General features: G+C 39.7%; 1 protein-coding gene across 1 annotated transcript in view; it reads left to right on the top strand.

Moving 5' to 3' along the window:
* The window catches only part of GABRA2 (gamma-aminobutyric acid type A receptor subunit alpha2), a 228,773-nt gene that overhangs the window by 107,585 nt on the left and 106,635 nt on the right, over positions 1-14,553 (top strand). Inside the window, exon 5 of the mRNA XM_044292642.1 lies at positions 6,310-6,530. Within this exon, the coding sequence (XP_044148577.1) occupies positions 6,310-6,530 (221 nt within the window). The remainder of the gene's footprint in view (positions 1-6,309; positions 6,531-14,553) is intronic.

Raw genomic sequence — 14,553 nt, 5'->3', positions numbered from 1 at the left:
CAGTAGGGATTCATTTAGTCTCCAGTTAAAACACGTGGGGATGCTATTTGGGGCCATTACAGAGAGGAATATTGGGGAGTGGTCAGAGAGAGGCATGGAACCTATTGAGGCCTCCTTACAAAGGTGTAGATGTTCTTTAGAAATCAATAGGTAGTCTAGGCGATGATAGGTGCCATGCATTTGGGAGAAGAATGTATAATCTGATGTGTTGGGGTGGTGGGATCGCCACACATCTATCAAATGAAGATTCCAGCGATTATCTCGGAAGCTTTTAAGGGATTTAAAGGAGTGATGTGACTTTTGGAGGATGTATCTATTTGTGGGTGTAAAGCCATATTTAAATCTCCTCCCAAGACCACTATCCCTTCTTTGAGAGAATCGATGAGTGGGCAAATGTTTGAGAACCATCGAGATTGGTTAGAGTTGGGAGCATAAAGGTTTATGAAGGTGTAGGTTTGTGAGCCTATGGTGCCCTTTACCAGTATATATCTCCCATCAGGGTCTTGTGTGTGACTAATATATGTAAAGGGGATTTTCCTCTGGAATCCTATGCTAACTCCACTTGAGGCTGAAGTACCTCCCCCACAGTGATACCATTGGGAGTAGTGGGAAAATTGCATGTTAGGATAATGGTTAAAACGAAAGTGCGTCTCCTGTAGGAACACAACATCAGCTCCGGCTTTCCTAAGAATAGTGAAAATTTGACTTCGCTTTGAGGGGGACTGGAAGCCTTTTACATTGTAAGAGGCTATATGGAGGTCAGCCCTTGCGAGCTATGATAGGGTACCTTGTAGCCAATGGTGTGTCCTCCAGGAGAGTACGGCGATGTAAAGGGGTGTCGTCATCTGATTCAGGGTGCAATTTGGAGAGATGGGGGTCTCACGATGTGCTGGTGGGGTTGACAAGTACCTTGGGGGTAAGAAAAAAAGGGTAACCAAAACAAAACAGGTCAAAACATTATAACAGTATGAAGCGTGCATACAGGAGTACACTTTGGGCAAGTGGGGGGTAGTAGGTCAGATGACCAGATATTAGACCGTATAGCACCCGAATGGGGGCCATAGGTAGTGGGTAAGGATGGGTCTAGCAATCCACGTTCTATAAATTGGGGAGATGGAAACAGATTAATACTCATAGTATTCCAAAACCGGTAGTGACAGCGGAAAGCTGTGGTGTGGCACTTCCAGGAGATGGTGAGCGGAACTGAAGAACTGGGGCTTAAGTCCTTTTAAGGTTCCTGGGACGGAGTGAGGCAGAGACCGCTGACTGGTGGTTCAGGGATGCGGCCTGGTGGGTTTCAAGTGTTTCCACCCGATCCCCAATGTGTCTCACCTCTTGTCTAAAGGCGGAAAGTTCAGTGAGAATGGGCTCCATGACTCTGCTGAGTGCCCGGTCCAGGTATTTTCTGGTGAGCGGTGGGTCAGCGCTGCGTTGGCAGTCTTCAGATTCCCTGTCGCCTTCGGAATGTGCAGGGACACGCTTTACTGCCTTAGACTGCTGGGCCGGCGCCATCTTTGGCTCTAGTGGCGCAATCATTGCGGACGCTTTTTTAAGGAATTTATCCATATCGCCGCCTGGAATCTGTCCTTTGAGGATCGCGGGATGCTCACCAAGCTTGGGGTTCCCGATTTTCACCATCCTCACTCGCTGGAGCTAATTATAGCTGGTGCTAGGGACGGTCGTCTTAATGGAGCAGTGAACTAAGCGTCCATCTCAGTCCGGTGCTAGTTCCGCCCCCAAAAATATTTGTATTTTAATCGTTTGAGCATTTTGAGATGCAGTAATGCCTATGATCTTTGTTTTTTCATATTTATTGTTATTTGTTATTGCCATATTTGTTATTGCCATATTTGGGGAAATGGTGTGATTTGCATGTTTATATTTTTTTCATTTTTTTATTTAAAAAAACACAAAACCGCTAGGGGACTTTAGCATTCAAAATTCTGATCACTTCTCCCAAAGACTGCAGTGAATTACTATTGCTGTCTAAGGGATATTTCCAGCAGATATGGCTCCATAGGAACATTGCTGTGGTAGGCCTCAGATTCTTTAGAGGACCTGGATAGCTCCATGGCAATTGACCACAGCATCTGAGGGGTTAAATGTCTGTGATAAGCATTATGGCCGGTCACAAACATTGCCTCCGGGTTTTCTGCTGTGTAAGCACAAACTGGGTGGGTATTATGCCTAGTCCACTCCTGGGCACCATCTTTAAAGTCCGACTTCCACCATACATGTATGGCAGCGGTTGGGAAGGGCTAAAGAGGCTATCCAAAGTTTTTTCTTGGGGCTGCAGCTCTTGGATGAGTGCTCTGACCTCTACATTGTATGCCAAGCACAGTGTGATACATTATATAGTGTCTGCGCTTTATATTGCAGCTCACTCCCATTTACTTGAATGGTACTAAGTGGCAGAAAGGCCATGTGAAAGATGGACATGACGCCACAGGTCAAGGAAGATGCCACAGTGAACCCTTCCAAAGGTGGGAATGCTGGGAGTTGGACCCCAACCAGTCTGATACTGATGACCTATCCTGAGGATAGGTCTTCAATATTTGGCTCCCAGAAAACCCTTTTAAATTATCCCTAATGCACCTCATAGTTTTTCGTTTTTTTAGTTTTGTTTTGTAAAGCATGGAAGATACGTAGTTTGTAAATTATGATTTTAGCAAGGCGCCACCAGTGGGTGGTCTCAGGTAGTGTCAGGTCTTCTTATCTTGAATAGATTGAGGACCTCTCTTTTTTCTTATAAGATTAGGCATATTAAAACTATTCATGATTCTGTTCTTGAATGATGTCTACTATATCTACTATTTAGGCTAGCACTTTAATGGAAATTTTTCTAATACATTGGACACTTTGTTACAGTTATTTTCAGTCTGTGGTGTATGTTTAGATTCCCTGATGGACTTATCCCTTGTCTCAGGTTTAGCCCTGGTATTGCTATACAGTTACAGTCAAATATTACATCTCAGAAAGTTGCATAAAAAGCAGTAAGTTGTATAATAAAAAACTGCTCTAGTGTAAATGTTGCATACAGCCAGAAGTGTTTTAGAGCTGTACGCAGGGTGGATAAAAATCAATAAGATAATAAAAAATAAAAAATAAAGATTTTTTTTAAATTTAAATCAGATTTTTTATATATAAAATGCTTTTTGAGGAAAATATATTACCATCCAAAGGTTATTCCATCATTAAATAAAGATTAGTTTTTTAATTATGTAGAATAAGGCTGTATATGTTTAATTTTTGAATTTAAGAATGAATAGAGTTGAGAAAAAGACCTTAATCCTAACTTCTACAAACCTATAAATACAGAATCAACCTAATCAAACTGATATGAAAAGTTGTTATTCTAAAAATCTTCATCTACTTACATATTATAAGTTATACCAGCAAGAATTAGTCTTTATGTAGAAAACTATGATTTAAATCAAGCCTTACTGACTAGTGATTTGAATCAGTTTGATTTAAATTCACCCTGGCTGTACGTATCTCCTTTCTCAGTGGCAATATTTGGTGTCTAAACAATACATATATAGATAATGTTTACTTTTTTTAAATCTGGGCTGCATGTTTTAATTTTTGAAAATGCATATATCAGCTGGCCACCTAGAACCTAACATTTGTTCTATCAGTTCTAGAGTAGGTTGTGTTGTTGGATCTCCATGCAGTAGTTATAGGTGACACATTCCCTTTAAATACTTTAACAGTCATCCAACAGATTTTACTCTGATATACAATTTTAAAAAATGAATATAACAGGCAATACAATTACTAGGAAGTACCATAAAAAAAATTAACTGTAGGCATCTAAACAATACAAATATAATATAATCAATGCAAATATAGTCTGAGCTGCATAATTTTTTTTCAGTTCTAGCGTAGATTGTGCTGTTGGATCTCCATTCAGTAGTTCCCAAATGCAATTCACACATTACTCTTTCCCATCACAAATGAAAAATGATTTATTTGTTATTTTTTTTAGGACCATAGGAAATCCTTAGAACCTTCTGCCATAGCGAGCGGAGCTAATGTCTCTAATGTCTCTTTAGACAGCAGATCAGTCTTCTTGACAAGCACATAACAGTTAGTTCCACGTCCTTCTTGATAACAACAATAGTTTATCATATAAGACATTGGGTACCAACTGGTTTCATGAAGAATATTTCATTTAGAATATTGCCAGGGAGGAGAGAGTTAAGTGCAGCTCCGAAACAAGTCTGGCCATATGCAACATTTACACTGGAGCGGTTTTTGATTATACAACTTAGCAGCCAGACGAAGGCACGCCAAAATGCACGTTGGGGTTGGTTTCATCCTTGCTGCATACACCATGGGTAAAGTTACTCTATTACTACATTGAATGTGGCTTAGTGTGTTGGTCTACAGGGTTCATTGTATGTTTGGTCTTTTTGAGCCGTTTTCACACATTGCCGAACATAGACTTGTGTCTAGTGGTTGATGTTCCACTTGTTTTGTTCACACCCTGTATATTTCCAGCCACCTTTCTATATATTAATACTCAAAACTATTATTTATCTATTTCCGTGAGGTGTGGGCTACCAAGGATGAAACTTTTTCTGCTTCTCATCCTTATAATTTTTATGTAGTGTTTATTAAGATTTTCATTTTATTTATTTTTTTCATTTTTGGTATTTTGTGGCTCATATTTTCTGTAGGTTTTAGTTTTTAAGAGCTCTACCAGTTATTAGAAAGAGTAAACAGATGGCTCACTGTGAGTGATCACGCTAGGTGCTCTGGACGAAAAGAGCCACCCCTTGCTCTGGTTGGGTAAATTGATAAGTGATTTGGACCGGCACTCAAAACACCCAGAGGAATGTGGATCCAAACTAGTTTATTCAGATACAATCAAATAAAATAAATCGAAATGCAATATTATCGATGGATATTGATTATAAAAAAATCGACTACAATGGATAGATCTAATAAAATCGAGAAGGTAAAATACATGCATAAAATTAAAAAGCAACTAAAAAACAATATCCTTAATCGATAACTACTCAATTTTTCTGGAGACCTAGATGTTTCTCACAATTAAAGTCCCAGTGTAACAAGCCCATATCATATGGGTGAGTCCCAGTGGAGATGGTAAAAGCTGTGTTCCAGTAGGAGCAATCAGAATTGTATCCTCAAAGCTCTATATAGAGAACAGGGTTTTGCCTATTCAGGCTAGCATAGATGATAAATGCAACCAGCTTTTACAGTTCAACGTATAGAATTTTTGTTACTCACAACCTTCGGTGCTGATCAAGAGGTTCTTTGTATGGGTATTGTTTCAGGTGGCGTCCCACCATTCACATCCAAGTCCAGTAGTACGGGTTTCCCTCTGCAGCAATTCTCAGGATTTCGTCCTAGGATATCACAGGACTTGCTCCATCTGTAGGTTTTCGTGAGTCAGATAGAAGATTTTCCTTACGTGGTTGATTTCAATACATGGCCATGTAAAATAGCAGTCGAGTTTACACACAGGTACTCCGCTCAGATGCGTTTCGAGATAGCTTATCTCTTCCCCACTGAGGAAGAGATAAGCTATTTCCCTTAAATTCATATCGAAGTACACTTCGGATAATTCGATTCGCTCTACCCTAATGTCAATCTAGTATCTTTAATTACATATGACAGCCAATCAGCCAGCACATAACTGCAATATCTAATCATAATACATAGTGCTGAGTATATTTTTATACCTGTGGATTGGAACATCTAATATCCAACTTTTGTACCATAGTACTATACAGATGTTATAGATTGTTATAGATTCAAAACCACTACCATCCATTATAAGGAATAAAAGGACGCACAACACTCTGAGTATTTTTTGAATTGTTTAACCATCAGGGCCCCACGATTTACAAAAAGACCACACGATTTACAAAAATACCAGGACTGTATGTTTACAATATGTTTTTATATCATTAGTGATTTAGTGATATATTTTTGTCTACATGTATGGGCAATATGACCGATGAATGTATGTTTTCATGTATTTTTTTTTTTTTTTATCAAAGTGTGATTTTTTATGAAAGCGCCTTTAGGATTTTTGGTGTGCCAGGACTATATATCATTTTTCTAGTTATTATACACTGATACTGGGTAGTCAGCCAACTGAGTAGCTAAAGTATCCTACCGTATAATCAGTGTAGAGCTGAACCCCATATATATATACGTTTACTACTATTATATACGTTTACGACTATTTTGTAATATATTATATCAAAACACAATGAAAGTGCTAAATGGAGTACCACGAATGCTTAGTTACTATGCTTTTTTATTTTACTATAGGAGTACACTATAGACGTATTTTTTCGTCAAAAGTGGGAAGATGAAAGACTGAGATTCACTGGACCGATGCGCATTCTTCGATTAAACAATCTGATGGCTAATAAAATTTGGACTCCAGACACTTTCTTTCATAATGGGAAGAAGTCTATAGCTCATAACATGACAATGCCTAACAAGCTGCTGCGAATTCAGGACGACGGAACCCTGCTTTATACTATGAGGTATTTTATTTTTCTATCTATTTTAACACATACATTATTTTAGCTAATCAGAATTAGAAGTAAGTATTCTTGATTTTAAGAAAATTCACAAGAAATATTGGTATTGAATAATTTTGTCAAAATTAAAATCCACAGTATTTAATGTTCGGAAGGGACCCTTGTGTATATGCACTGGGTGTTTCAGAAGACGGTTTTATTTTCAGAAGGAGCTGTCACGGTAAGACAACCCTGCTAACTCACGCTTTAGATTACTTGCCTTATTCTGAATACATATATTTCCCTTGACTAAAAATACTTCTACTGCCTTCTGCTGTCTGTTCCATACTGATGTAGCAGAGCTACAGAAAAAGCCTCATGCTGCACAAAGCACATCATAGCACAAGTCTTTGCTGCAATGACCAACTTAACTCTGCTACCTCTGTAGTATTCAAAATGTTTTTTGCTAAAAAAAATCATGCAACTCAGTTATCTGGTGCTGGCATGGAAACTGGAAGGTGTTACAGTCACATCATAGTACAGAAAAATTGTAGTATCATCATGTTTTCTGAGATAAATGTAGATTGCAACATCGACAGAGTTTCTGCTTATGTGTACACAGATGCATTTATCTAACAGCAGAGGATACACTGGATATTATTGCAGGTGGTCAACATCAGACTTGTGGTATAGCATGCATGTATTTAGATATTGTAGGCAGATATTTGCATTTATTTGTAGTTATTGCTATGATTGGAGTAATAGTAACTGATAAGTAACCGCTGCCAGCTCGCCCTTCAGGGTTTCTAAGATCATTTATTGCCCAGTAATACAAGACTGTTGCTTCATATGTTGGCTTGTAATTTGGTATTAACAGATGCAATACTTTTTTTTACCTTTTTTTGCTACATATTTCCCTTGCCCCATGCAAATCAAAGTTACAGAGAACACAACACAGATAATGTGAGAGTTGTCAGTCAGGGCTGATAACAATCACTTGGACTCTGGGCACTGCTGCTCCCTCTATTTTATAGACCGCTTACTGTCTTGTCTTTCGGTATCTTGATGTCTCATCCAGAGACCTTGTGGCAGCACGATTCTCCATGAAGTTGCTATTCAGGAGTGGCTTGTGTTAAAGTCCCATAATGAAAGTTATAAAAGCATAATATGTGGTGACTCAGAGCATCAAAAAGCATGTTATGCCTTTTTAAGTGCAATTTGGCTTATTTGGTGTTTTGCAAGTATGCAAAGATAAACAAAAAAAGAGAAACGGAAAAGAAAATATTGCACCTGCTTTCCCTGCCCTGGTTCCTCTCTCTCCAGACAGTGAAGACATGAACAGCAGCCAGACTCCGTCACAGTTCTCTGCCTGCCTTCCCTGATGATTCTGCCATCCACTTATACAGCAAGTTAAACATAACTGAGCCCATGGTCTAATTGTTATCTAAGTCACAATTCTTGACAAACCAATGCCACACCAACAGCTCATGTCTTTTATTGAGAATATTGAGTAAACATCTAGGGAGGGCAGGGAGAAAAAGTAAGCAAACCTATGTGTCAATCGTCAATCACTTCTCCAAGAGCTGATTGCCAAAAGGTGTTTCAGTGAATGAGATGAGATTGGAAGTTTTGCTTTCACAGTTGTTTTGTCCTTTAAGAAGAGTTACACAAAGCCTGGTTACTAGTGTTGATCAAGCACCAAAGTGCTCGTGTGCTCGGGTGCTACCGAGCACCCGAGCACAATGGAAGTCAATGGGAGAACCCCAGGCACCCCCTGCTCAGAAGAGAAGGGGTTGTCTGGTTCATAAAAAAAGGTTAGAAATGGATGGAAACCCCATCAAAATGGTTTGGAAACAGCATTAAGAGGATAGCTGGATGTGTCTTGGACTCCTATTATCTACTACATACAATATACCACCACACATAGGGTATATGCCAAAAGCCAGGTATGTGCAAGTCCTCAATCTATCCATGAGACAGATAACAGGCTAAGTCAGCATACCTTCCCATGGCAGCCTTGTGCACTATGAGACATTCCAAACCAGCTCTCATCTGACTGAGAGCCAGTAAGCCTCAAAGATACTTCAGATCTGCTGGATGGCGTGGGTGGACCTGCGCACCTAGATCAATATCATTAGGGTGACAAAAAGTTTTCTGATAAGACTATGAAACCAATAGATGGTGCTGTTCATGAGTAGTGTAGATTGCAAATTTTACATGCAAATGGTTTTTCAACTGAAAAGCAAGGCAGATTCTGCTAATTTGCATGTATTTCCCATGTACCCATATTTATGCAAATTAGTTTTTACATGACAAAACTGTATAGAAAGGTTATTTAATATTATGTTAGGACAATCAGAAAACTTTTTGTCACCCTATGATCTAAGTGCGCAGGTCCACCCAAGCCATCCAACAGATCTAAAGTAACTTTGAGGCTTACTGGTTCTCAGTCAGATGAGAGCTGGTTTTGAATATCTCATAGTGCTCAAGGCTGCCATTGTAAGGTATGCTGATTCAACCTGTCATCTGTCTCATGGATAGATTGATGGCTTGCATATACCTGGCTTTTGGCAAATAGCCTTTGTGTGGTTGTCTATTGTATGTTGTAGATAATAGGAGTCCAAGACGCATCCAGCCATCCTCTTAATGCTGGTTCTAAAACATTTTTATGGGGTTTCCATTAATTTCTACCTTTTTTTGTGAACCAGACACCCTCTTTTCTTCAGAGCAGGGGGTGCCTGGTTTGATGCTCGGGTCTCCTATTGACTTTTATTGTATTAAATTGTACTCGAGCACCCGCATTATTCAGCCGACCACTCCGATGTGCCAAGCATAGCGATGCTCGAGCCGAACAGACGTTTGGCCGAGCATGCTCGCTCAACACTACTGGTTACTGGCAAATCTGTTTTTCTCAGGAAAGTTTAGTGTGAAACAGGCCTCAATGCAAACAACATTCAGAAGACCATAGAGGTAGTGTTATGCTCATGTTGGAAAAGGATGCAAAAGTATAGCTAAAGATGGAATGCATCAAAATTGCACTCCCTCAGTGTCCTGTTAAGCACAATTCACAAGCGCAGGAGCAGTATGTTGCACTCAGTTGTTGCTTCTGTGCTTGTGAATGGTACTCAATAGGATGCCGAGAGGGTGAAAATGGATTAGAACGCACATGGATGCGTCAGAATGGATAGGAAATGGACTGACAGATTGAAATAGAATTAGGTTTTTACTTTTCTATATGAAATATAATGTATTGGCTTTTACAGATGAATAATAGATCTATTAAGAATATATTACTTTCAGTGCTTGGAATACACATTTTAATATATGGGATGAAGATGGAGAATCACATGACCCTGGGTGGGGCTCTGGCCAGCGGACTTGCCCACAATACCTTGCAGTCAGCCTGACAACCAACCAGGAGGGAGGATATTCACTGCTTTATCAGGCTGTGTGTTAGCTCTATAGCACAGATGCCATTGAGAGCTCAGCTATTGATGTATCTGTCATGTCTCTGACAGACACCAATTATACATACAAGACAGCCATTATAGGGTCATGCAGGGACAGTGTAGATTGAATTACTAGGTACAAATTCTGGTTTTATCATTAGATACAGCATAGGAGCAGTTAGTGTACTGTGTGTCTGTAGCCGAGCCTGGAGCTGTACATAATGACATGTGTTGCACTGCACAAGACATGAGAGACACTAGAGTGCTCCAGCTGTCAAACAAAATGGTTACCAATGCAACTTAGAATTTTCAAATGGCAAAAATACTTTTTTAGTATTGTCGCCATTTATGACTACACCCGCGCAGTATAGAGATGCAGTTGAATACTGCAGTGTGCCACAGGAGCCAATAGTTCCCTGCCCTATTGATCACCCTCATAGGCCTTAGGTTTCAGGCCTAGTATGACTGAGACCTATGCGGTAGTAAATCTTGGTGCAGGTGGATGTGATGACGTCATCATGCCCACCTTTGCCAGGATGCAAAGTGACGCATGTGCATCTGACCTTCTGCGTCCGACTATCCCCGCCCTTAAACCAGAACAGGTTGCGGCCTGCATTGTGAACACCAGAGAATGGGACACGGGTGAGTATTAGTTTTTGGCTTTTTTTTTTTTTCAGTTCCCACTTGGTTGGCATTACTGGCAGGAAGGAGAGCACTGTGTGGGCACTGGGGACCTTAATACTGAAGGGCACTTTGGGCGATATTAGTCAAGTGGGGGAAGAACACTATGAGGGACATTACTGTGGGGCAATGTCTGGGATATTACTGGATAGAGAGAAGGAGAGCACTGTGAGGTTCATTACTGGGGGGGGGGGGGGCACTTTGGGGGACACTAATGCTGGACAGCCACTATGGACAGTGGCCTGGACAGGCACTCTGGGGGACACTACTACTGAGCAGTTACTGTGGAGGAAATTACTACTGGAGGGGCACTATGGGGGACATTACTACTGCAGGGGAACTGTGGGGGAAATTGCTACTGGAGGAGCACTGTTGGGGACTTTACTACTGAAGGGCACTGTAGAGGTAAATTACAAATAGAGGGGCACTGTGGGGGATATAACTGTTAGCATTATTGGGGGCACTCTAGGGGAATTTTTAATACTGTGTTAGTATAAGGGGCATCACTGGTGGCACTGGGGACTTTTAATACTGAGGCACTACAGGGGGCATTATCAGAGGATTTTTTTTAATATGAAGGCACTATATGGGGCATTACTGGAGGCACTGGGGGCATTTTAATACTAGTACACTATAGTGGAGTTTTTAGTACAGGGGCATTATTACTTGGGGCACTATAGGGTATATTATTAATACTGGGAACACTATAATGGCATTTTTATTAGGGGTAAAATACAGATGTAGTACAGTTAACACCCATACTTAACTAGACATGTTAAGTTGTGTTAAGCCAATATTAATATTAATGCTGGATGGGGATATGAGTGCTAGTGGCACTGTAGGTGCATTTCTATTACAGGGGCATATTAGAGGGCATTATTTTTGGGGACATTACATAGAAATTATTACTGAAAGCACAATGTAGGGATTTATTATTATTACTGGGGAATTTTAGTGGGTGTTATTATTACTAGGGGGCACTGTATGGGGCATTATAATTGCTGGAGGCACAGTATTGGCATTGGGGATCACAGTGGGCACAGTATTGGAAATGGCAGCAGATTGATATGTTGGGACACCAGGATGGGGAGTTTGTGTTGAAAAGGTGGGAAGCTTGATGGAAAAATTGTGAAATCAAACATGTTTGTGTAAAAAACTCTGCAGAGATGAGACATTGCTGAAAGATTTGTCATGGCGGTCTGGGTGAAACACATGTGATGTTTACTCATGTCTATGCATGAAATTGTTTACTATTAAGTTTCAGGAGACCTCAGAGTCCTCAGGAGACCGTCAACCAATTGAGCCACCTTTAATTTAGGTAGAATCTATTCATTTGAACCTGAATCACATTTTTAACCTAAAAGAATTTTTGATAAATTCACCCTCTACTCATTATTTAGTAAAAATGTTAAGCTGGTAGATTGCCTTTAAGTGTCATTTAGCAATTCTCTTTAATGTAAATACCATATTCATATATAATAGTGTGTAAGAGTCATCAACTTTTTGTTGTAATACTTCAAATACCCCGCTTCCATTCACACAGTATAGAACCACTAGAGTTCAATGAGTACCCCAGTAAATAAATCCTTCTTCAGAAAGCTCCTCCTTAGTGACTGCTGTCTCCAGCCAGAATTCATACAAATGATGCATTCATGTTTCATATTTTCTACCTTTATTATACTTCTGTGTCTTTCAAGAAAATATCAGAGAAATATATTACTGTTCATGTCCCACACACTTCCATAGGGATTTCATGATGTGTCGCACTGTACCTTTATTGCATACATTCATGTGGTTGACATCAAAACAACTGCATTCAGATGGAATTCATTTTCAATTGCAGAAACTTCTGGAACATACCTGCCACATGTGAATATGACAATAATACACAATCAGAAAGTGATTTTTGGTTATAACTAGTTTTTTTATGTTAGATATATTTATATTTTTTCAACTTTTTTTTTGCTATTTCTTGTTATCTGTATTTAAAAAAAAATATATAATAATAAAATCTTGTAGCTTTCGCCGTAACCACTGAGAGTCATAATAGACTGACATTTGGCTATTCTGTACGGTTCTTTTTATAAGAGTCATCTTATTATCATCCCAGGTAGGATTACAATGAAAGGCATCACAGTATTGCCAGTGGGTGATTGTCACAGATCACCCCCCCCATCCCTGCACAGGGACTTATGCACAATTTTCAGAGCATTCCCACAGCACTCTGCAATAGATGTCAACAAATCATCTTGAGAAACTTGTTTTCTTTGTCTGTGTGGCTGCTGTAAGGCGACTTTCACACTGGCGTTTTAGCTTTTCGTTTGTGAGATCCGTTCAGGGATCTCACAAGCTGTCAGATCAGTTTTGCCCTAATGCATTCTGACTGGAAAAGGATCCGATCAGGATGCATCAGTTTGCCTCCGGCTCTGGAGGCGGACACCAAAATGCTGCGTTTTGCTGTCCGCCAGACGAAACGGTTTCTGATTAAAAAGCAGATCCTTTATTTTATTGTATGGCAATTGTTTTAAAGGCTATGGAACCCTTTGGAGCCATTCTTTTAAATTATTGTTTTAGATGGGGGTTTTTTTTTGCCCCACATATACAGTACACTTTTTGAAAATGCCACTAATATATATATATAAGCCTCCTGTCATCCGTAGGGGCCAGTAAAGACTTTTTTCAAAAGGAAATAAAACATTTTACATTTTTATTTTCCACAGTTTTATTTCTAATGTTTGCTCTGGAATTTGCAGAATTAAATCTGATCTAGAGATAATAGAACCGATTTCTCTCTTCTCTCAGGCTAAAAGGGGTTGTCTCACTTCAGCAAGTGGCATTTATCATGTAGAGAAAGTTAATACAAGGCCCTTACTAATATATTGTGATTGTCCATATTGCTTCCTTTGCTGGCTGGATTCATTTTTCCATCACATCATACACTGCTTATATCCGGGGGTTACAACCACCCTGTAATCCAGCAGCAGTGGCCATTCTTGCACACTATAGTGGCAGGGACTGTGGAAGCATGCATAGGCACACAAGTGGAGCAGCTCCCATCCCAGACACCTTGTATCTGCGTTGCAGTGGTGGCTGTAATCGAGCATTGTATAATGCAATGGGAAAAATAATCCAGCCAGCAAAGGAGACAATATGGATAATCATAATACATTAGTAAATGCCTTGTATTAACTTTCTCTACATGATGAATGCCACTTGCTGAAGGAGAAAACCCCTTTTAAGCCTGAGAACAGAGACATCAGTTCTATTATCTCTAGATCAGAATTAATCCTGCAAATTCGAGAGCAAACATTAGGAATTTTGTAGGCCATATACAGGTCCTTCTAAAAAAATTAGCATATTGTTATAAAGTTCATTATTTTCTGTAATGTACTGATAAACATTAGATTTTCATATATTTTAGATTCATTACACACCAACTGAAGTAGTTCAAGCCTTTTATTGTTTTAATATTGATGATTTTGGCATACAGCTCATGAAAACCCAAATTTCCTATCTAAAAAAATTAGCATATTTCATCCGACCAATAAAAGAAAAGTGTTTTTAATACAAAAAAAGTCAACCTTCAAATAATTATGTTCAGTTATGCACTCAATACTTGGTCGGGAATACTTTTGCAGAAATGACTGCTTCAATGCGGCGTGGCATGGAGGCAATCAGCCTGTGGCACTGCTGAGGTGTTATGGAGGCCCAGGATGCTTCCATAGCGGCCTTAAGCTCATCCAGAGTGTTGGGTCTTGCGTCTCTCAACTTTCTCTTCCCAATATCCCACAGATTCTCTATGGGGTTCAGGTCAGGAGAGTTGGCAGGCCAATTGAGCACAGTAATACCATGGTCAGTAAACCATTTACCAGTGGTGTTGGCACTGTGAGCAGGTGCCAGGTCGTGCTGAAAAATGA

The sequence above is a fragment of the Bufo gargarizans genome, chromosome 1 (assembly GCF_014858855.1).
Source record: "Bufo gargarizans isolate SCDJY-AF-19 chromosome 1, ASM1485885v1, whole genome shotgun sequence".
Lineage (NCBI taxonomy): Eukaryota > Metazoa > Chordata > Amphibia > Anura > Bufonidae > Bufo > Bufo gargarizans.
This window is presented reverse-complemented; position numbering and strand designations above follow the sequence as displayed.